This window comes from Lacerta agilis, chromosome 7 (assembly GCF_009819535.1).
Source record: "Lacerta agilis isolate rLacAgi1 chromosome 7, rLacAgi1.pri, whole genome shotgun sequence".
In the NCBI taxonomy this organism is placed as follows: Eukaryota; Metazoa; Chordata; class Lepidosauria; order Squamata; family Lacertidae; genus Lacerta; species Lacerta agilis.
Window position 1 is genome coordinate 80,676,588 of NC_046318.1, and position 22,763 is coordinate 80,699,350.

Genomic DNA, 22,763 nt, shown 5'->3' on the forward strand with positions numbered 1-22,763 from the left:
GCCATACTGCTTTGTTTGGCACCCCATCCCTCAGCAAGGTCCACACTTAGGTAACTCTCTGGCTAAGTTTATCATTGAGCACCATTATGCGGTTCACTCTGTGGCCCTGATCCCTGAGTCTGAGCACATTGACTGCTCCTAGGGAGAAGATTCTGTTGTTTTTGTTTTTTAAAAAAGTACCAGCAGCAGCAGCTTGGAGAAGCAATGGGAGTGATTTAGCGCGAAAAGGGAAATTTATTTATTTATGGTTATTAGTTTTTTACAAACTAATAACCATAAATAAATAAGAACAAAAATGTGCGCCCCACCACCGAGACCATTCCGTTGTAACTATCCAACCTCCCAAAATTTCAACACCTCTTGCAATGGTTTGACCCCTTTCCGCTTTAACAGTACAAATTCTACAAATACCCTCCTTATCTCCTCAAAATCATTTCTCCTGCATATTCCCCGTCTTACCTTAACGTCATGTGTTAATTTATCATTAATAGCTATACCCCACACCTCTTTGTACCACCCTTCCATTTTATATTCTGCTTGCCCCTTCCACTTCCTAGCTATAATAATTTGCGCAGCTTGTCAAATAAATTTGTGAGCGAGTCCTTTGTAGCCTGTGAAACTTCCACCCCATCGTAAATTGATAGTAATGCTACCTCTGGACTTTGGGTCAGAGCATTGGAAAGTTTCTTAGGTAAATGGTTCTCCCCCTTCCCCTTACAAAACCGTGTTTTGCCCTGAAAAACAAAACAGGTGAACCTCTGGTGTGAAGCACTCATCTTAAGTGTGCAGGCATACAAGTCCAGCTTTTAAGGGGACGCTTTGGGGATGTTTCATGTCAGTGAATAGCTAGCCCTTTAAATATGTCAAGATAATAATGCCGCTTTCCTGTTACGCTTCGCAGGTTTTGGAGACCTATATGTTTCACTTTTTCCTTAAAGCTCGCCTCAACAGAAGGATGGATGCTTTTGGTCGCCTAGAGCTGAGCACTGAAGCTGAGAAAGACAGGTGAGGAAGGTTTTTCACTATTTATAAAGCGGCTGCATGGCAGAAGACACCTTTTCTACTCCGCCGAATGCATGGCTTTTTTTTTCTTTTCTTTTTGGGAAGTTTTGCTACAGAAGCATGATTTAAAATAATCTTTGAAATCCCTTGGCCACTTCATCAAATAATTTTATGTGTTGGTAAATGTCTTGAGAGCCAGTGTGGTGTAGTGGTTAAGAGCGGTAGACTCGTAATCTGGGGAACCGGGTTCGTGTCTCCGCTCCTCCACATGCAGCTGCTGGGTGACCTTGGGCTAGTCACACTTCTCTGAAGTCTCTCAGCCCCACTCACCTCACAGAGTGTTTGTTGTGGGGGAGGAAGGGAAAGGAGAATGTTAGCCGCTTTGAGACTCCTTCGGGTAGTGAAAAGCGGGATATCAAATCCAAACTCCTCTTCTTCTTCTTTGGGTTTGTGAAACGCAGCCTGGGCTATGCCCTAGCCTGGGTTTTGTGACAGCCACAAGGGCGGAGAGTTTGTTGGATGCTGCAAGTAGGTTATATATATATATATATATATATATATATATATATATATATATATATATATATATATATATAAATGTTAAAACAAAATAAAAAATAAAAAATCCCTTCCAGTAGCACCTTAGAGACCAACTAAGTTTGTTCTTGGTATGAGCTTTCGTGTGCATGCACACTTCTTCAGATTCACTGAAATATAAATGTTGTTATCTGTAGGTTAACTTCAGTATTCAGCCCAAGGAGGCCAACCATGGAAAAAGTAATTTCAAGAAGGTTTAATCCTCAGTACATGATGAGCAGGCGAATGGGATTGAGCTTGCCTAATCTGCAAGAGATCGCGCCAAACGATGCCCCGGCGAGGAATTCGTCTCTTCGGCGTTTAGACATGAAACAAGGTAAGAGGAGAACTTAATTGGGCTACTGTGGTTGTTTCCCTTCTCATTCCAGCGTAAATGAAGAAGATAAAATAAATGTCAAATGCAGCACTCCTCTCTTGAACCACATTCTGTTAGACCAGTCCATGGTGCTGTTAGGGAAAGGTTGTCAGGTCTCAGAATCCAATTTCGTCCTACTGCAAAGCGCTGTGCCGTTACTTTTGCCAGTCTCCTTGCGATCCTTTTCAGAAGAGCAAACATGAGCAAGCCTTCCTAGTAGGGGCGTTGAAACCAGTGTGCGATGGGCACAACAATAGTCAGTGGCCTATTGCTTCCTAATCTTACTGTCATTATCTTAATCTTACTTTTATAATTTGAGTTACAGGTGGGTAGCCGTGTTGGTCTGCCATAGTCAAAACTAAATAAAAATTTCTTTCCAGTAGCACCTTAGAGACCAACTAAGTTTGTTCTTGGTATGAGCTTTCGTGTGTATGCACACTTCTTCAGATACACTGAAACAGAAGTCACCAGGACATTCTATAAAAGATCTCAAAGTAGCTGTCTTAATACAAAGAAATTTCAGAAATAGACTGGAAAGAGAAGTGGCTGAATTGCAACTAATCACCAAACTTAAAACCATGGAGAAACCTGGTCTGAACAAAGACATTGGATTCTTATCTCATTATACATGACAAAGCTATCTTTAGCCATCTCACCCCTTGCCTTTCCCTGCAAGACTAATTGCAGCCGTTAAGAGTCGTCAACAGGTTTTCCACACCAATCAGCTTATCACCCATTCCTACCACCCTCTGAGTAATACCCCTCCCCACTCCCTCACTATATTTAAGGATCTTGTGACTTCTGTTTCAGTGTATCTGAAGAACTGTGCATGCACACGAAAGCTCATACCAAGAACAAACTTAGTTGGTCTCTAAGGTGCTACTGGAAAGAAATTTTTATTTTGTTTTTATAATTTGCACGCTGCCCATCTGACTGGGTTGCCCCAGCCACTCAAGGTAGCACCCAACAAATATAAAAGCATAATAAAACATTTAAAAAATAAAAACTTCCGTTACCAACGATCGAGGAGTGGCAGGCGAAGGTGATAGATTACGCGGAACTTGCAAAGCTGACCTGCAGGATCCGAAACCAGGATGAGTCAAAATTCCAAAGAGACTGGAGTAAATTTATTGATTATATAGATAATAACTGTAGAAGTTTGAAAACACTAGCAGGATTGAAGTAAACCCTACGACATGGACTAGTTGTGATATTAAGAGTCTGTGAGAATAGATTTGTTAAGAAAGCCTACTTTCGGGAGGGAGGGAAGTCATAGCTTGGCAGAGCTAAGGGAAATAAGGTTGTAAAAGGTTGATGAAACAAGAGAGTTATTGTTCGTTTGTGTTCATTTATCTTTGTATGTTTTTAAAGGAAAGTCTAATAATAAAATAGAAACTTCCTTATACAGGGCTGCCTTCAGTTGCCTTCTAAAAGTTGTATAATTATTTTAATTTAGTTGCATTTGTTTCAGTTGTAAGCAATTGTTTGTTACCTTTTCTAGCTATGAGATCAACCTCTAAGTCGGTGACTACTTTCAAGATCCCAGAGATCCACTTTCCTCTTCTGAGCCAGTGTGTCTTCTCTTACTACCTTGATTTCAACACTCATCTCAGCAGAGCTATAAATATTTTGTCTCCCGATAACTCTGCGCTTCTGGCAAGGTACTTCTACCTCCGGGGACTTATTGGTTTGATGCAAGGAAAGCTTCTGAACGCGCTTTCTGACTTCCAGAACCTTTATAAGACAGACATAAGGATATTCCCCACAGACCTTGTGAGGAAAGTGGTGGAAAACCTTCCTCCTTCCGAACGTTCCCAAGCGGATCAGAAGCCGGAGCTGAAGAGGTTGATAAGTCAAGTGATGGATAACCAAAGGGAAATAAGCAAAGTTGACGACCGTGTGAAAAAATTCCAGTTGCCGAAAACGCACATGCAGCTGGATGACTTTGTGAAGCGCATTCAAGAATCTGGGATTGTCAAAGACACAGACACGATTCACCGGCTGTTTGACGCACTGACAGTAGGTAAGGGGGGAAAAATATGCTCGAACGCAGTTGTTTTTTGTCAGGAATTTTCATGCCTACGTTTTTTACTTCCTTGAAGATTGCTCTTACTGTTGACGTAAAACATGTTCATTCCCCGATACGTTTGTTGCTGTGAAGGAGATGCTGGCAAAGCTAACTACACCAGCAAGGTACTGTACCATAAACATGGGACACGGATGGCGCAGTGGTCTAAACCACTGAGCCTCTTGGGCTTCCCGATCGTAAGGCCGGCGGTTTGAATCCCCATGACGGAGTGGGCTCCCGTTGCACTGTCCCAGCTCCTGCCAACCTAGCAGTTCGAAAGCATGCCAGCGCAAGTAGATAAATAGGTACCGCTGTGGTGGGAAGGTAAACAGTGTTTCTGTGTGCTCTGGTTTCTGTCACGGTGTGCCATTGCACCAGTAGCGGTTTAGACATGCTGGCCACGTGACCCGCAAAAGCTGTCTGCGGACAAATGCCAGCTCCCTTGGCCTGAAAGCGAGATGAGCGCCACAACCCCATAATCACCTTTGACTGGACTTAACTGTCCAGGGGTCATTTACCTTTACCCTTATGTGCTATAAACACAACACTCCTCACTGGACTAGAGCCTGAACTCAAATCTCTTGCTTGATCATACAGATACGCGGTGATATGGAGGCTTTAACATGAGCCAAGTCTCCACAATTGGGGTGAGATTCTCCTCGTGATGTAGAAGCCCATTGCCTACCAAGTGATTGCACGCATCCTGCAACCAATAGCCACTAAGCAAATACTGATCTGTATCCACCTGTTCTTAGTTCTCCATTGCTAGCCTGTTGCATAGTGTCTGAGATGATTATTGCAGTGCAGACAACAACATCAGTAATAATCAATGATTCCTGGTTGGATTCATATTCAGTTGTAATTTTGCTTCCATAGAATCATAAGAGTTGGAAGGGACCACGAGAGTCATCTAGTCCAACCCCCTGCAATGCAGGGATCTTTTGCCCCACGCGGGGCTCGAACCCACAACCCTGAGATTCCCATGCTCTACTAACTGAGCTTTCTCTCCTTCTCTCCGTATTTCGGTGTTCTTATTATCCCTTGTAGGGATAATGACTTTTACTGTGTTTGCCCCAGTCCTGCATCCGTAGCTTAATAATGGTAGGAATGAAATGAGGCCAGTCTTGCTGCAGAGGAAAGGTCTATGAGTGAAAAACATGGGATACCTTGGCTGATTCTGTTGCCTCTCTGCAGCGCTATCATCCAAAGCGAGATGGATTTTAAAGATGGTACCTACCCTGCTGCAGGCAAAATTGCCAGCTTCACGTGGTTTGGTTGATATCTCATTTTACACTTCTAATAACCTGTGCATGTTTGCTACTGAGAGCTGGCACCCTTTCCTTGGCCAGGTCTGGAATCTGTCTCTGTGTATATTGGCTTGCACAAACTAGGCTAAGTGGGAGACTGTGGCAATGAAAGAAGAAGAAGAAGAAGAAGAAGAAGAGAAGGTTAAGCCTGGAGAAGAGAAGGTTAAGGGGTGTTATGATAGCCATGTTCAAATATATAAAAGGATGTCATATAGAGGAGGGTGAAAGGTTGTTGTCTGCTGCTCCAGAGAAGCGGACACGGAGCAATGGATTCAAACTACAAGAAAGAAGATTCCACCTAAACATTAGGAAGAACTTCCTGACAGTGAGAGCTGTTCGACAGTGGAATTTGCTGCCAAGGAGTGTGGTGGAGTCTCCTTCTTTGGAGGTCTTTAAGCAGAGGCTTGACAGCCATCTGTCAAGAATGCTTTGATGGTGTTTCCTGCTTGGCAGGGGGTTGGACTGGATGGCCCTTGTGGTCTCTTCCAACTCTATGATTCTATGATTCTAAACCGGCAGCAATTCTTACTCAAACCATACTTAAAATGGCGAATTGATAATAGTTGCTGAGGTATTTTTTCCAGGAGGCAGTTCTGCAGTCACAGATGGTACGTATAGTAGCAGCTGATTTTGGTTTTGTCCGTGGGACATCGCGGCAGGTTTAGCAATTGTTTTGTGGATGAGGTATAGCCATCACGCTGCTGTTCCATGTCTCGCTGCCGATCCGTTTCTCCAGTTTCTCCTGTGACTGGGTTGCCCACTTCATCTCACTTGCCCCATCTCCTCTTGCAAAGCCTAGTCCTTATGAAGCCACTTCTTCCATTCAGAAAATAGAGGATAGAAACTTGGATTTGAGATGTTAGGGGCCGTAATGGCAGAGGCAGAGGGCCAGGAAGAAGACCGAAAGCTTACTGTTTTTATTTATATTTTATTGAAAATTTTCAGTGGAGAAATAAACTGGAGGAAGGAAGGAGTGAAAGACAAAACAAAAAGAGAAAAGTGCTTCAAACTGTTACAAAAATACAATGTACGGGTATATAAATAGTATGATTATAAAATTATTAACAAGTCATTATAATTTTTATAAATGCATTCCAAATACCATTACATTTATCCATACGCAATCTGTGTCTAAAAGCAATCCGTTCATTGCTGGAGAGCCAGTGTGGTGTAGTGGTTAAGAGCGGTAGACTCATAATCTGGTGAACCGGGTTCGCGTCTCCGCTCCTCCACATGCAGCTGCTGGGTGACCTTGGGCTAGTCACACTTCTCTGAAGTCTCTCAGGCTCACTCACCTCACAGAGTGTTTGTTGTGGGGGAGGAAGGGAAAGGAGAATGTTAGCCGCTTTGAGACTCCTTCGGGTAGTGAAAAGCGGGACATCAAATCCAAACTCTTCTTCTTCATATGTTGAGTTATCATATCTTGTATCCATTGATCAAAAGGAGCCACCATATTCTCTTTCCAATGAACCAATATCTGTTTTTTGGCTGAAGTAAAGGTGCGAAGAATCTATCTAAGTTGACCCACTGTCAAACCCCATATTGTTGGCATGTGGTTTAGGACAATATTATCACCTGACAGGTTTAATTCCCCCCCCCCAGTAGTATTTATGCATCCTAATATTTTCCTGCAAAAATTCGTTAGCATTGAACATTGCATAAACCTAATCCCTTTTTATATGAATGAAACGGAGTCCACTAAATTCTAAATGTTTTAAGACGTGTTTGATAATCTAAAAACACATTTGCCACAGAAGCTAAAACCTTATCCCACTGCTTGGGTAAAAGAGGAACTAGTTTGGCTTCCTGTGTCTTGTCGAACCAGGTTAGCATGACTTTTCTCAGGGTGTCTCAGGTTGTGTAGAAAATGTTAACAGGAAATAACTGTTCCTTTCATTTAAGGACATCAGAAACAAATAGACCCGGAAACATTTAAGGACTTTTACACCTACTGGAAGGAAACGGAAGCAGAGGCTCAAGAAGTAAACCTGCCCCCCAGCGTGATAGAACGCTTGGACAAAAACGAATGTGTCTACAAGTTGTCGTCCTCTGTTAAAACGAACAAAGGAGTTGGGAAAATAGCCATGACTCAAAAGCGCATGTTCCTTCTGACTGAAGGAGTTCGGCCCGGCTACCAAGAGATTGCAACTTTCAGGGACATAGAGGTGAGTGCGACACGGACTCAATAGCTGAATACCCTAATTTTGAAGGTATCTATTATACGGCTGCAGATTTGGGCCTACCTTATATCCCAGTTGGTGGCCTTTATAGAGGCCTTTTAGATATTTATGTGCTTTAGGGCTGATGGTGGTATGCGCAAGAAATAGTTGAGGCAGCGCTATATCTAAAACAGTCATTATCATCTTGTGTAAGTGTTTGGCTTTTAACATCAGTTTTACCATACCGAAGTTTAATTTTTCGGGTCAGTTGTGTCTGGGGGCATGTTTGGCAACCTGTTCAGCGCTGGAAATTATTGCCATCTCTTACTGGAACTCACATGCAAACTCTGTGTCCCCACCCCGGCATTTTAATAATATCACATACAATACAATCCAGGGGGCTCTGTTGAATCTGCTGCAGGTTTGGAGAAGCTTTGGCCATCTGGATGTTCAGTTCCCTTTAGCCCCAGCAAGCATAGCCAATGGCCAGGCATGATGGAATTTGTAGTTCAACAACATCTGGAAGGCTGGTGCTTTCTCCACACCCTCGCTACTGTGACCATTGTTTGTTTAGAGCAGGCATGGCCAAACTTGGCCCTCCAGCTGTTTGGGGACTACAAGTCCCATCATCCCTGACCACTGACCCTGTTCGCTAGGGATGATGGGATTTGTAGTCCCAAAACAGCTGGAGGGCCAAGTTTGGCCATGCCTGGTTTAGAGAAAAGCAATCCCCTGGAAAGAGCTTAGAATCCGAGGAACTGGAAAAGTTACAGGGAAGGGTTTTGGAGGAGATGGCTGTGTAAGCTGTACTTGGCCTCATTTCAGTTTTAAGTTCTAATTTTTCTGTCTTCTCCCACTGCCCCCAAACCCAGGAAGTGAAGAGTACGACAGTTGCTTTCCTGCTTCTCCGGATTCCCACCCTCAAGATAAAAGCCATGTCCAAAAAGGAGGTTTTCGAAGCAAATCTTAAATCTGAGTGTGATCTGTGGCACCTGATGGTAAAAGAGATGTGGGCTGGCAAGAAAATGGCAGATGATCACAAGGTCTGGCACTTTGAATTGGCGGCTGAAATATGTTTTGTATTGTCTAAAGAAGAGTTTCGTATGCTTTTGCTATCTCGTTGACTTTTCAAATTCCCATGTTCTGCTCGCCTTCCTTCCGTTGTAAGAGGAGAGTAATAATTAGAGAAGTCAAGTGACCAGTTTTGCCAGGACTGCAGCCGTCGGTACAAAAATCACGATACTCTTGATTAATGTGCCTGACATCTTCTAGATCCATATTTTAAACAACCGTTTTATTGTATGGCTTCCTTGGCGCACATTTCAACCTGATTCTGGATGGATTGGTGCGATCCGTTTTTACTGTTAATGGGATGGTAGTTAAAGGTCCTGAAGGAAAGTATTTCCTCCCCTTAAGTGGGAACTTAATAAGCAAACAAACAAAGGCTTCATATTGTTAGATTGATTATATAGAATATTGCGTTATGCACACATGCAAAGCCGAATGGGATCGTCATGGACATACACATTGGGAGATAAACATGGGCGTTTTCTTTATAAAAAAGGAACAGAAGGCAACAAGCAATTACAGTCATACCTCGGGTTGCATATATATACAGTGGCACCTCGCTAGACGAAAAACTCGCTAGACGAAAGGCATTCGCTAACAAAAGGGTGACTTGCAAGATGAATTTTCCTATGGCCATGACTCGCAAAACAAAAATGTTTTGCAATTCCCCCCCCCCCCGTAAAACCGTGCTTCCTCTGACCGTGCTTCGCAAGACGAAATTTCTGCTATACGACAACACTCGCGGAATGAATTAATGTCGTCTTGCGAGGCACCACTGTATACACAGACACACACACACACACACACACACACATATATATACTGCCCTATACCCAGAGGTCTCAGGGCGGTTCACAGAACATAATGGATTCTTTTCATTTTGTCCCCCAGGACCCTCAATATATTCAACAAGCACTTACGAACGTTCTCCTGATGGATGCGGTCGTGGGTGTGTTGCAGTCTTCCAAGATCATTTATGCTGCTTCCAAACTATCTTACTTTGACAAGATGAAGAATGAAGGTGAGCTGTTTTGTGGCTTAAATGCTCCTGCTAGAACCGTTGTTATATATCTAAGAGCGCCGTCCAGAACTCTGTTGGGCCAAGACATCTCCAGTCATGCATCAAGCCCAGGAATACCTAGGAGCCAGAGTAGCCTACAGTGTGTCAGAGTTTGACTGCACCCAAAGGCTCTTCTCCAGGCCCAGGGCGAATAGTGGGAGGAGCAGGATGCCAGGACCTGTTGTGTGACTATTCTGACTGCCTTCCAAACAGACTTCTGTTTTCGTTCTGGGACTGGCTTTTATTTCTTCAGGCATTTGCATGTGTTTATCCTTCTGGGCCTGACATAAACTTTGAAAAAAACAACGTGTATTTGTCTGCTCTTCTTCAGTGCCCATGATGGTCCCCAAAACAACAAGAGAAACGCTCAAGCACAAGATTAATCCATCAGCTGGGGAAACTTTCCCACAAGCAGTAGAAGTCTTACTTTACACACCAGGTATGGAATACTGTATTCCTGGAAGGGGTGTGTGTGTCAGGGAACAATTGGAGTTGGTGGCACTCGGTGACATTACAGCACCCCAGTGTGTCAGGATGAGGTATGCTGGCTTCTCAACAACTGTAGAAGTTGGGGTAGATACGAGAAAGAGTCTCCTGGTGAGATACATGGCCGAGGAGAGGAGGCAATAAGAACTCTGGTATCCTCATTCCAAGGCCAAATATTCATCTCACTAAAAAGGGACGTGGGTGGCGCTGTGGTCTAAACCACTGAACCTCTTGGGCTTGCCGATTGGAAGGTCGGCGGTTTGAATCCCCGCGACGAGGTGAGCTCCCGCTGCTCTGTCTCAGCTCCTGCCAACCTAGCAGTTCGAAAGCATGCCAGCGCAAGTAGATAAATAGGTACTGCTGTGACAGGAAGGTAAACGGTGTTTCTGTGCGCTCTGGTTTCTGTTTACAGTGTTTCTGTTTACAGTGGTTTCTGTCACGGTGTTCAGTTGCGCCAGAAGCGGTTTAGTTATGCTGGCCACATGACCTGGAAAGCTGGCTGTGGACAAACACCGGCTCCCTTGACTTGAAAGCGAGATAATAATAAATAATAATAATAATAATAAATTTTTATTTATACCCCGCCCTTCCCCGCCAAACTGGGCTCAGGGCGGCTAACACCAATAAAATCACAACGAAAACATAAAACAATTCATTAAAATACAGATTAAAATACAATTTAAAATTTATTTTAGACTGCAGCCTCATTTTTAAGTAGCCCACCAATCACACCAAAAGAATGAAACATCAGGGTTAAACTGAAACCAACCCAAAGGCCAGGTGGAACAGCTCCATCTTGCAGGCCCTGCGGAAAGATGCCAAATCCCGCAGGACCCTGGTCTCTTGTGACAGACTGTTCCACCAAGTCGGGGCCAGTACTGAGAAGGCCCTGGCCCTAGTTGAAGCCAACCTAGCATCCTTTGTGGCTTGGGACCTCCAAAAAGTTATTATTTGAGGACCTTAAGGTCCTACCCAGGACATACCAGCCGCCTTTGACTGGACTTAACTGTCCAGGGATCCTTTACCTTTTACCTTTATTTATCTCACTATTCTGTGAAGGCTAAATCAGGGTTTCCCATAATTGGGTCTCCAGTTGTTTTGGACTACAATTCACATCACCCCTTACCACTGGTCCTGCTTAGCTAGGAATGATGGGATTTGTAGTCCCCAAAAAAGAAAAAGCTGAAGACACAAGTTTGGAAAACCCTGGGCTAAAAGACACATTACAGAGTAGTTCAGGAGTGAACACTGTACTGCAATGGTTCTCAGAGGCTGCGGCAGAAGAGGATGCCAAGTACAGATGAAACTTGACAAATTAGAATATCGTGGAAAAGTCCATTTATGTAAGCAATTGTTTTCATTAGCTACTGGAGTTTAATATATGAGATAGACTCATGACATGCAAAGCGAGATATGTCATGCCTTTGCTTGTTGTAATTGTGATGATTATGGTGCACAGCTGATGAAAACCCCAAAGGTGAAATTGTTAATTTGGGGTTCTCATCAGCTGTACGCCATAATCATCACAATTATAACAAACAAAGGCTTGACATATCTCGCTTTGCATGTCATGAGTCTATCTCATATATTCGTTTCACCTTTTAAGTTGAATTACTGAAAGAAATGAACCTGTCCATGATATTCTAATTTTTCAAGTTTCGCCTGTATGCCAGGAAGATTAAATTACAATCAAATGTAAGCATTTCAGTGTAGTATAGCATAGTATCAAAATAATTTATTTTGGCTATGCAACCAGAAAAAAGCATTTCTTCTCTTTGTGCTCCTCCCAGTCTTGAAAGTGCTGGTAATTTAAGCTGAAGAGTGGTTCTTATAATCACCACCTATGTTGGAAATACTGTAGTGCAGGTCTTAAGTGTAAAGCTTGAAACCTGTAGCCTGTCCATTCTAGGCTCTGTTAAGCTTTGTAAAATACAGGGACCATCTTGAACAAAAACACTTCTTAGTGAAAAAGGTAACGCAACTGCGGCAAGACTGTTGTTAGCGCAGGTTTGGAAACAACAGCAAATCCCAACTGTGGAAGATTGGCAGCAGAAAGTACTGGAATATGCAGAAACAGCTAAATTAACGGGGGAAATCAGACAACAGGGAGACGAAAAATTCCAAAAAGAATGGGAAAAAATGATGCTATATATATGTTGAAATTGGAATACCAGTAGAATTGAAATAAACCTCATAATGTAAAATATAAACATTTTTATTGGAATAGTAATAACAAATCATTAGGAAACACAAGGTAACCAAGTTAACAAAATGATATATAAATAATATACAAATAGTTAATGAGTATTGTATATATAGAAGGTTTTATTTATATATAGACAATCTAGGAATTAATGTTTGTAAATGGAGTAAATATCTAGAAAGTGAGAAGATAATGTGGAAAATAAGAATTGATAAAGAGAAGACAGAAGAAGGGAGAAGGGACGTCAGCTCCTAGGAGAAAAGGTAAAAGGTAATATAATATGTATATGACAAAGTGTGAAAATTAATAAAGATTATATTCAAAAAAGAAAAGAAAAGAAAAAGGTAACAGCTGAGGGAGACGTTAATAGGCATCATAAATACAGCTGCTCTTCCCAGTGTTCCCCAGTAACCCAATTTGTAAGATGGCATAGGTAAAGGTAAAGAGACCCCTGACCATTAGGTCCAGTCATGTCCGACTCTGGGGTTGTGGCGCTCATCTCGCATTACTTGCCGAGGGAGCCGGCGTACAGCTTCCAGGTCATGTGGCCAGCATGACTAAGCCGCTTTCTGGCGAACCAGAACAGCACATAGAAACGCCGTTTACCTTCCCGCTGGAGCTTTACCTATTTATCTACTTGCACTTTGATGTGCTTTCGAACTGCTAGGTGGGCAGGAGCTGGGAACGAGCAACGGGAGCTCACCCCGTCGCGGGGATTTGAACCGCCGACCTTCTGATCGACAAGCCCTAGGCTCTGTGATTTAACCCACAGCGCCACCCACGTAGCCAGATGTATACTCTTAGATAGTGCGTTGCTCGATAATGTACCGGTATTTGGTTCAAACGTATTTTATATCAAGTGTGCCATTGTTTTCTCCTTCCAACGCTTAGGGCAACTTGATCCAGCAGAAAAGCATGGTGACGCCCACCCAAAATTATGGTGTGCCTTAAATGAGGGGAAGGTGGTCGTGTTCGATGCATCTACATGGTCCATACAGCACTATCTTAAAGTAGGAAACTCTAAACTGGTAAGCAACAATGTGCAAATACCGCATACGGTACTTTTTAATTTGCTAGCAAAAAGTATTGAAACGCGCATGGGTGTTTTGACTTTTTAAGCTTTTCTGAGTCTTCCATCCTCATAGTTTTAATTATAGTAGATGTGAGTTGTGTTGTTGTTTTTCTTGTTTCATTGTTATTTATGTGACAATATATTCTGTCCTAATATACTGTATCCAGAGGCGTAGCAAGCCCAAATTGTACCCGGTGCAGATTTTTTTGTCACAACCCCCCCCCCCCACATCTGCCCACACCCCTTCAAGTCACAGTGAGCGTTTTGCGTTCCCCCACAATGCTTTGTGGCACCTCATTTGCATGTATGAGGTGCAAAATGCTCACTGTGACTTGAAGGGGTGTGGGCGGATGGTGTGGCGATCACCCATAGAAGGCATAGAAGGAGTTAAAAGGAATAACCAGCATGAACCTTTAGGGGGCGGAGTTATGTGGGCTATATAAACCCCTCCCGGGGAAGGCAGGGGGGCTGGTCTTTTGTCTTGTCTTTTGTCGGGGGTCTTGGTCTTTGTCTTTGTCTTGGGGGCTTGTGGGTATTGAGAGGTTGGAAGGAGGGTGGCAAGGGAAGGAGTAGGAACAAGGGCGGGAGAAATCGTTGGGCACTGTTGTTAACAAAAACACAACCAAGAAATAACTGTTTATTCAGAAACCACATGCTTATGTACTAAACTTCAAATAAAATAGTTTTGCTCCAATATTCTCCTTGACTGAACAGAGTGAAGTAAAATACCAGACAAACTGGTTGGTGGCAGTGGTTAATTAACAAAGTGGTGAGTGCAGGTATCAACGGACCGTTAAATGTCTGGGGGTCCTGTGCAGGTTGAGCGAACCGCCACAGATGGTACCCAGGTCCAGGTGGACTGCGTAAAGCAAGCACAGCTAATGCTTTTGCAGTGCTGTGGTGAATGCTAAGCCCAAAGCCACTGGATTTGCTCTGGCTTGTGCTTGAGGCTCTAGGTGGAGGTGCCAAATGTCACCCCTTGAAGATGGCACCTTTGTGCCGCCTGAGAGGGCAGTGCCCTGGTGAAATGTGCCAGGCTGCTGGGTGGAGCCCTGGCTGGGCAGAGCTGTGCTTCTGTGGCTCTCCCCAGCAAGAAGGAAAAAGCAAAGTGTGTGCTGTGTAAGCCAGCTGCTACACTGAGCAACTTATGAGTTGTGGGGTGGGCATGCTGAGAGTCACCCTCCCTCCCCTGGAACCCGGGGCAGCCCTCCACCCCACCCCCCAGCGACGCCCCTGACTGTATCAGGAAATCCAGAGTATGGTGCCAAAGCAAAACCACCCATGTTTTATTTCTTGAGAGGTAAATAGTGGCTAGCTGCTAGTGGAATTGACACACACTGTTTGGAATTCTTCAAGGCTTCACTGAGAGATGGGGCAAAGAGACACTACAATGAAGACCTGAGAGGCGCAGGTTCTCTGCAGCATATCTCAGAAAGGGGTACAGGTGTTTCCTTAAGTTCAGTAGAGACAGGTGCTTCTCCTCCCTCACAGCACAGTGTTTGGGATAGGGAACTGCCCATCCAAGAGGCCCAAGGTTACACACAGTTGTGTGTGCAGCACACAGTTACCTGGAATTTCACCTCTGGAAAACATTTGTGTGTCTTTCAGTATCATCAGGGCTTTTCAGGGTTGTAACGTTTTGGTGGTGGTATTGAGAGCTTCCACGTTGCAGTGATATAGTCTTCCTTGAGTATTCCTCCTTCTTGCAAATGCAGAATTGTATGGTAATGGCGGAACAAAGCCAAGTCTGGATCGGTTCCCAGGACTCCATTATCTATTTGATCAACACCCACAGCATGTCTTGCAATAAGCAGCTGAACGACCATCGCTCCGAAGTTGTGGACATCATTGTGGAAAACGGAGATGGCATCTCCAGGTCAGCTGAATATATAGTATGGCAGGTTCTCTTGTTCAAAGACCAGCTGGGTTGTATCCTTAGTGCAAGGGATTGGGCGGGGGGGGGGGGGAGAGACTTCTGTTGGTGGACCCTCTTTTCCTCAAAGTGTTTCCCTCAAAAGGGAACTATAATGTGCTGCCAAAAACCAGGCTGTGAACCTCCTGATAGCCAGATGCTTGAGTAATTTCTGAGCCCCTGTTTCTTAGGACCTCTTCCTTTCAGCCCACCCCTAGGTGAAAAATGGAGAGCAGCTTTGAATTTATTTCCCCCAAAACCTAGAGGACACAGAACTTAGCAAAGCTTAGTGGAAACTACTAGGGGGTAGCTTTGCAACTGTGCAGTCTTAGCACGTGGGAAAATTTTTAGTGAGAAGTTCCATTTTTTAAAACCCAATGAAGCCAAATGTCAAAAGTATGAGGGATTTCATGGGGAAGGAAAAGGAAGCGCAGTAAAAGGGTTGCACACGAGAGCTGTGGGAACTGCAACCATTCATGGTTTGGGGGAGAGAAGCTGGATGATGCACCAGTTTGTAAAACGTTTCTGTTCTCTTGTGCATGTCTGGGTATCCACTTGAAATATTTTACCTATAAATCCTGCCAGCTGGAATCCTGGCTGCTTTCCCCACCACCCCGCGCCGATGCAGAAAGCTTGGGATCCCCGCTGCTTTCTCCACCACCCAGCACCCCACGTCAATCCCAAAAGCCTGATTTCTGCATCAGCGCAGGGTGCTGGGTGGTGGAGGAAGCAGCTGGGATTCCCAATGCTTTCCCCACCTCCCTGCGCCGATGCAGAAAGCTGGCTTTTTGGATCGGCGCGGGTTGCTGGTTGGTGGAGGAAGCAGCTGGGATCCCGGCTGCTTTCCCCACCGCCCAGCACTCTGCGCCGATCCAAAATGCCTGCTTTTGGGATCGGTGGGCAGCGCGGAGGTTGTTGGAGGAAGCAGCTGGGATTCTGCCGCTTCCTACACCACCCCACACGCTGCACGCTGATCCCAAAAGCCTGCTTTTGGGATCGGCGGGCGGCGCGGAGGAGGAACTTCTGGATCCACCCCACAGGCTCCATTCGCAGAAACAAACATGTTTCTGCGAATGGAGGTGCGTGGAGGATCCAGCAACATCTCCGCTGCCGCCCCCCCACCTCCCGCCGAATGCAGGGGGGTGGGGGGAGGCAGCGGAGAACTAAGCCTTCGCTCCATAAGACGCACCAACATTTCCCCTTCCTTTCCAGGAGGGAACAAGTGCGTCTTATGGAGCGAAAAATACGGTAGACAGATAGACTTCTCTGACAGATATGGACTCGTGAATCGAATTACATGTTGTGACTTCAGCCACAGTATTAATTTTTTGTCAATTTTTTTAAAAAAATCGTATCACAATGTCCTAACATCACGTACTTTCCTTGTGCATGGGCAGCGAGGCCTATTCTTGCAGCGTGGACGGAACAGTGATTATGTGGAATATCAGCACCTTGAAAGTGAACCGCAGGTTCCAGTTGCCCTGCGAAACTCTGACTGCTATCAAATTCCACAGTAACAGGCTTTGGTGCTGTAAGTTTCCTGTGTCTTTATCTACCTGAAAAGAATGTCATTTAAAAGGATGAGACAATATTATCTTTGTTACTAAGCGCTTTGTGAATGTTTGTTTTAAGGTATAGGGAGCTGCATTCTGGTCGTCTCAACAAATGGTGTTATCCGGCAAAAAGTACAAATGGAAGACAGCGTGAGTGCTACGCCCTTCCTCTGTTTCCAGTTGTTCCCCGAGGTATGTGACGGTAGATTGTGGCAGTCGATTTATTACTACCACCTTAACCTAAATGCGCTAGACAATCCTTTTGCATTCATATGAGTATTCTCCTGCTTTTCTCTTCGTTTTTGCCTTAGAGTGACCAAGTGTTGGCATCCTGTTCTGCGAGCGCCGAGTTGTATTTCTGGAACATGACTGATCTCTCGACACCCTCTCAAAAGATCAGCCTGCAAGACTGCTCAGAGATCACATGTATGATGAAAGTTAAAAACCAGGTAAATCGGATGCAAAGGAACTCTGCTTGCCTCTGGTTGGCTTATTCAGTGATCTCAGCTATGATACAGAAGTCCCCCTAGGTTTATGCAAAGGCTGCTTGCTAACTCCGTAGAATTGTGGTAAGGGCATCACTTTGCTTTTGAAGCCTCCCTCAGATTTGCCACATCACAAATCTAAATTTCTGTTCGGCTCAAGGATTTGGTTTCAGGGTTCTTTAGCTATAATCCTCTCATTGTTTAATGAACCAGCCACACTTGGAAAGTATTTTTTTGTACAGTGGTGCCTCGCAAGACGAAAATAATTTGTTCTGCGGGTGTCTTCGTATAGCGAATTTTTCATCTTGCGAAGCACCAAGGCAGAATAGCGTTTTTTGCGAAAAAATTTTTTTTCGTCTTGCGAGGCAAGGCCATTGACTTTTTCGTCTTGCGGGGCAGCCTTCCGCTAGCGAATGCCTTTCGTCTAGCGAGTTTTTCGTCTAGCGAGGCATTCGTCTAGTGGGGCACCACTGTATTTTTTCTTTAAGGACTCCAGAATGGCATTGCGTAGCTTTTTCGTGACGCATCTACAATTAATGAAGGCGAAATGGTGTGTTCTGTCATTTATCAGTATTTACTTACTATGGAGTTGTTGTTGTTATTGTTCAGTCGTTCAGTCGTGTCCGACTCTTCGTGACCCCATGGACCAGAGCACGCCAGGCACCCCTATCCTCCACTGCCTCTCGCAGTTTGGCCAAACTCATGCCAGTCGCTTCGAGAACACTGTCCAACCATCTCATCCTCTGTCGTCCCCTTCTCCTTGCGCCCTCCATCTTCCCCAACATCAGGGTCTTTTCCAGGGAGTCTTACTATGGAGTGGGCAGTCTCAAATACCTTATTTTAATTTAAATAACAATTACCGTACTACTCCATGTATAAGACTAGGGTTTTTTTTTTGTACAAATTATGTTTAAAAGTTGGGGTCGTCTTATAGTCCTATGGATAGTGCATAGGGTGGACGTTTGATTGGTTGCTGCCATGGCTATCAACGGCTTTTGGGCGTCTTACATCTATTGTGTCAATGGCCGGTGTTGATTGGCTGATGCCGTGGTAATAGGGCAGGGGGTTGGACTGGATGGCCCTTGTGGTCTCTTCCAACTCTATGATTCTATGATTCTATGACTGGCAGCTTCTCGGCCGGCGAGAGGACAGACAAGAGGTGGATTTTGTGACGCGTGTTGCTGAGCCATTTTTGGCAACCCCCCCTCAAAAAAGCTCAACTTCTCTGTGCCATCTCCCCCCATTTTCTTAAATTAGAGTCCCCCCAAATACATGGGGGTGTCTTATACATGGAAAAGTACAGTAATATAGGCAGATAGTGACGCTAGCTTACATGCGTAAAGGTAAAGGGACCCCTGACCATTAGGTCCAGTCGTGTCCAACTCTGGGGTTGCGGTGCTCATCTCGCATTACTGGCCGAGGGAGCCAGCATACAGGTTCCGGGTCATGTGGCCAGCATGGCAAAGACGCTTCTGGCGAACCAGAGCAGCGCACGGAAACACCCTTTACCTTCCCGCAGGAGTGGTACCTATTTATCTACCGGTACTTGTAGTTTTGAACTGCTATGCTGGCAGGAGATGGGACCGAGCAAGGGGAGCTCACCCCGTCGTGGGGATTCGAACCGCTGACCTTCTGATCAGCAAGCCCTAAGCTCTGTGGTTTAACCCACAGCGCCACCCGTGTCCCTAGCTTACATGGTTACTAAATGTTAAACTTCACCTGGTTATGCAGCTAACATGCCAAGTTGATTCATATTACTGTGCAGTTCTGTGTTTTCCTTCTCAGAAATGTATGCATGAAGCATTAAAGATCAGGTATATATTTGTGTCTCCTGAAGGTGATCACATATGCCAAAATAAGTTGGGCATTAGTACTTGTATTAATAAATTAGCTATTAGTCACCAGTTTGAGGTGTCCCCCCCTTGCTTTCTTGCAGCTGCTCCTGTTACTGCTGGAATAAATGATTAAAATAATCCATATTTACATGCACGATGGAAATACAGTATTTTGTTTTAAAAGGACGTGTTTGCCTTTCAGATATGGGTTGGCGGCAGAGGTCTTTCTCAAGGCAAAACCAAAGGAAAGATCTATGTGGTTGATGCTGAAAAGAAGACGGTGGAGAAAGAATTGGTTGGGCACATCGATACGGTGAAAGCTCTGTGCTCTGCAGAGGACAGATATGTTCTTAGTGGTTCTGGAAAGGAAGAAGGGAAGATAGCAATCTGGAAGGTTGAATAAAGTTCAGCGTTTCAGTTTTGTTTAATTCCGTTTTTAAGGCTGGGTACAGAGAGTCCGTTGGCTTCAGTCTTGTGTGTATCTTGTTCTTCCTTCAATGTTTTAACTTATTAGATCACATTTCAGGGTAATTATTACTGCTGTTCTAGAATAGCAGAAGTAAATTTATATCGGGTTATGTGGACCATGAATACACAGTAAGAAACTTGAAAACGTACTAGGAAATCATTGAATGAGTCTTTAATTGTAGATGCCATTTGAAGTTTATTCTTTGCTGCGCTGTAGGGTCAGTGGCAACTTGTTCAGACACCGTAATCGGGTTCTGTGCTTCCTGAAAGACAAACCGTTGCAGTGCAATTAATCTGGCAAAGTCCGTTAAGCTTAGAAGGGTGAATGATGACTATTGCCCTTAAGATTATATAGGCTCTTGTAAGTGGGATAAGTTGGTTGACAGAGACCTGTCTTTTCCTGGCTTACCATTGTTGACCTCAAGACTTGTGCCAGGTTGAGAATGAATGGGGAGGCGTTTGCAAGAAGGGAGGTTCTCACTACACTGTAGAGATCACTATCACTATATATATAAGCTTTTTTTCCTCCAAGGTGCTGCAGTCATGAGACTTTTCCACTAGCAATAGTACATCGAAGAAATCTCCCCTTCTGAAGATTGTGGTTAGTTGCTGTTAGGACGTTCAGTGGTTGCTTGTGAGTAACGCGCCAGAACGCAGAGCTTCTAAAAGCTAAGTTCTTTATTGTGAAAGCTATGTACAGTGCAGCAAAACATCAAACGTCCATCTCAATCATCAGCAGAGTCCAGGAATGAAGTCTTCCGGTTCTTTGTCCAGCAAAAAAGCCGCGGGATTCTGAACCCCCGCCTCCCTCTCCCACGTCCTTCCTGCATCCGACCTCGGAGCGTGGGAACTTGACCCCGCTCCCCACTTTCCCTGCGGTGCTGAGGCTCTCTGACCCCTTCCAAGCCCCTGCACTGCCTTCCTGGCTCCACCTCCCCTTCCCTGCTTGAGGAATGGTCGCTTCCGGCCGAGGAGGGGGAGGAGGAGCTCGTGAACAGCGGACGTGGATCCCTGTATGCTAAACGCTCCCGCGACGCCGGCAGTCGCGGGGAGGGGGTTTTCCTGACAGTTGCTGATCTGAAGAATTGTAAACAAAGTTCTCAATTCCCTAAAAGTGGGACTGATACTTTCCTTGTTTATACGTTTAACATACTCCAGTGAGATGGAACAATTTTATATTGTACCTTAATTTTCAAAGGTGCTCCCATTTATTTGCAAACGTAAGCTATGCCACTCCCCCCTTTTCAAATGCTCTTACTTCCCACAACCTTTCAAAAAGTTTGTAAGTTACATTGCCAGGCGCATTGCACAAAATGCCAACTTCAAGCAGCTGGCTCTCTGATACGTTTCCCTTCAACAGACATTGACGCCAGGAATCTTTACTCACAAATGAGTCGTTCCCCTGCCATTTTTTTAAAAAAAATATTTATAGCTGAAATGTAAATAAGTAATTCTGTCCTCCCAACTTTTTAACATATAAAGTAATTATATCGTGAGCCTGAAGGGAACTTTTGATGGTCTTAACTTTCGTATTGGGATAGTGTGTTGGATAGCATTGTAAAGATAGAAATGTTTGCTATTTTTGTAAAACAGTTTAATAAAAGATTGAAGTGTTACAAATCGCTAATTTCATATACCCTGTGTGTAACAGAAGGATTTCTATCTACTAATAAAACCATACCTTTTTGGAGTAGCGGAAGCTAACCTTTCATTTTTTTAGCTACTGAAAAATCTGTACTGAAACGTTAACAGGTTGGAATAGTGAATACACAGATCAACTTGAGGAGGACTGGATTCACACTTCAGCTCACATCGAACACCTGTATCCATATATGTGTGGAAACTGTGACTTATGTTTTGCACTGCCATCTCTACCTCTAAGAGGTGCAGATTTCTCCAGCAGATTGGAGCGGTGCAGAAGTCAACGCAGCTGCAAATCCACGAGTGTCTCCCACGTGGCTATACCTCGGCTGCCTCCTGGATTTCCTGGCACAACTAGTCATGAGTAGCCCACGGGGCAACAGCTGCTTCTCCTTTCTCTCCTTCCTGGCATTTGTGGCTGAGAAATGAGAGACACAAGACAAGCACTTCTTCACCTGTTAGCCTTGCTGTGATAGAATGAGGATTCTTGCTCTGTTATATGCTTAACCATATGAGGGGCTTATAGGTAATTATACAGAATAGAAAAGTTTGAATGCTTAAAGTTCCTTTCCCCTTTTTGTTCTGTTTCTCTAACCTCTGTCACATGAGTGGGGAAGCTTGGTCTTTATGTATTTTTTTTGGGGGGGGGGGGCAATTGATTTTTAGTATTCAAAAATTACATTTCTTCCATATGGTGCTCTTAAATGGGTCAGCTTTGCAACAGCAAGGAGCCACTTGCAATGGTTTGACGTCCAAGAGGGGGTAGAGGTGCAGTAGCCTCTTGGGGCCTCAAACAGTGGCCGTAAAGGGATTAACAGCATTAAGGTTGCCCCAAATGTTGATTGAATAGGTTCCTCCCTCCCTTGAGAGCCAGTGTGGTGTAGTGGTTAAGAGTGGTAGACTTGTAATCTGGTGAACCGGGTTCGCGTCTCCGCTCCTCCGCATGCAGCTGCTGGGTGACCTTGGGCTAGTCCCACTTCTCTGAAGTCTCTCAGCCCCACTCACCTCACAGAGTGTGTGTTGTGGGGGAGGAAGGGAAAGGAGATTGTTAGCCGCTTTGAGACTCCTTTGGGTGTTGATAAAGCGGGATATCAAATCCAAACTCCTCCTCCTCCTCCTCCTCTGTTCACTGATCAGCTGGGATACAGCTCTTGAGCATGGTGGGTTTTGCAGTGTAAGAAGGTGCACAGGGGACAGCAAATGTGTCAAACTGGTACTGGGCACCTTCTGTATTGCCCACTAAACCGGGCACAGAGCATCCTCCACAACACTCCTTTGCAATATGAGGGCCATGCGGCCAGTCTCTGCCATCCTTTTCAATGCAGGGAGCAAAGTAAAGAGAAGCTTTGGTGCTCCGGTAGATGGTGGAGAAAGGACATCAGAAAAAGGCTTGCTGAATTTATTGATTAAATTTCCCTCCCACCTTTTCTCCAGGGAGCTGTATCTGCTGGCATGTATTACCCCCCTCCCCATCTTAACCTCACAACACCCC

At 44.6% G+C, this 22,763-nt stretch overlaps 1 protein-coding gene across 1 annotated transcript in view; it reads left to right on the forward strand.

The window, feature by feature from the left end:
- The window catches only part of DENND3 (DENN domain containing 3), a 52,299-nt gene extending 32,714 nt beyond the window's left edge, over nt 1-19,585 (forward strand). Inside the window, exons 11-23 of the mRNA XM_033155925.1 lie at nt 902-1,005; nt 1,737-1,915; nt 3,456-3,977; nt 7,232-7,494; nt 8,361-8,531; nt 9,448-9,577; nt 9,948-10,055; nt 13,197-13,333; nt 15,093-15,253; nt 16,687-16,820; nt 16,922-17,034; nt 17,154-17,291; nt 19,365-19,585. Coding sequence (XP_033011816.1) covers nt 902-1,005; nt 1,737-1,915; nt 3,456-3,977; nt 7,232-7,494; nt 8,361-8,531; nt 9,448-9,577; nt 9,948-10,055; nt 13,197-13,333; nt 15,093-15,253; nt 16,687-16,820; nt 16,922-17,034; nt 17,154-17,291; nt 19,365-19,565 — 2,361 coding nt within the window. The 3' untranslated portion in view covers nt 19,566-19,585. The remainder of the gene's footprint in view (nt 1-901; nt 1,006-1,736; nt 1,916-3,455; nt 3,978-7,231; nt 7,495-8,360; nt 8,532-9,447; nt 9,578-9,947; nt 10,056-13,196; nt 13,334-15,092; nt 15,254-16,686; nt 16,821-16,921; nt 17,035-17,153; nt 17,292-19,364) is intronic.
- Nucleotides 19,586-22,763: the final 3,178 nt, after the last annotated feature.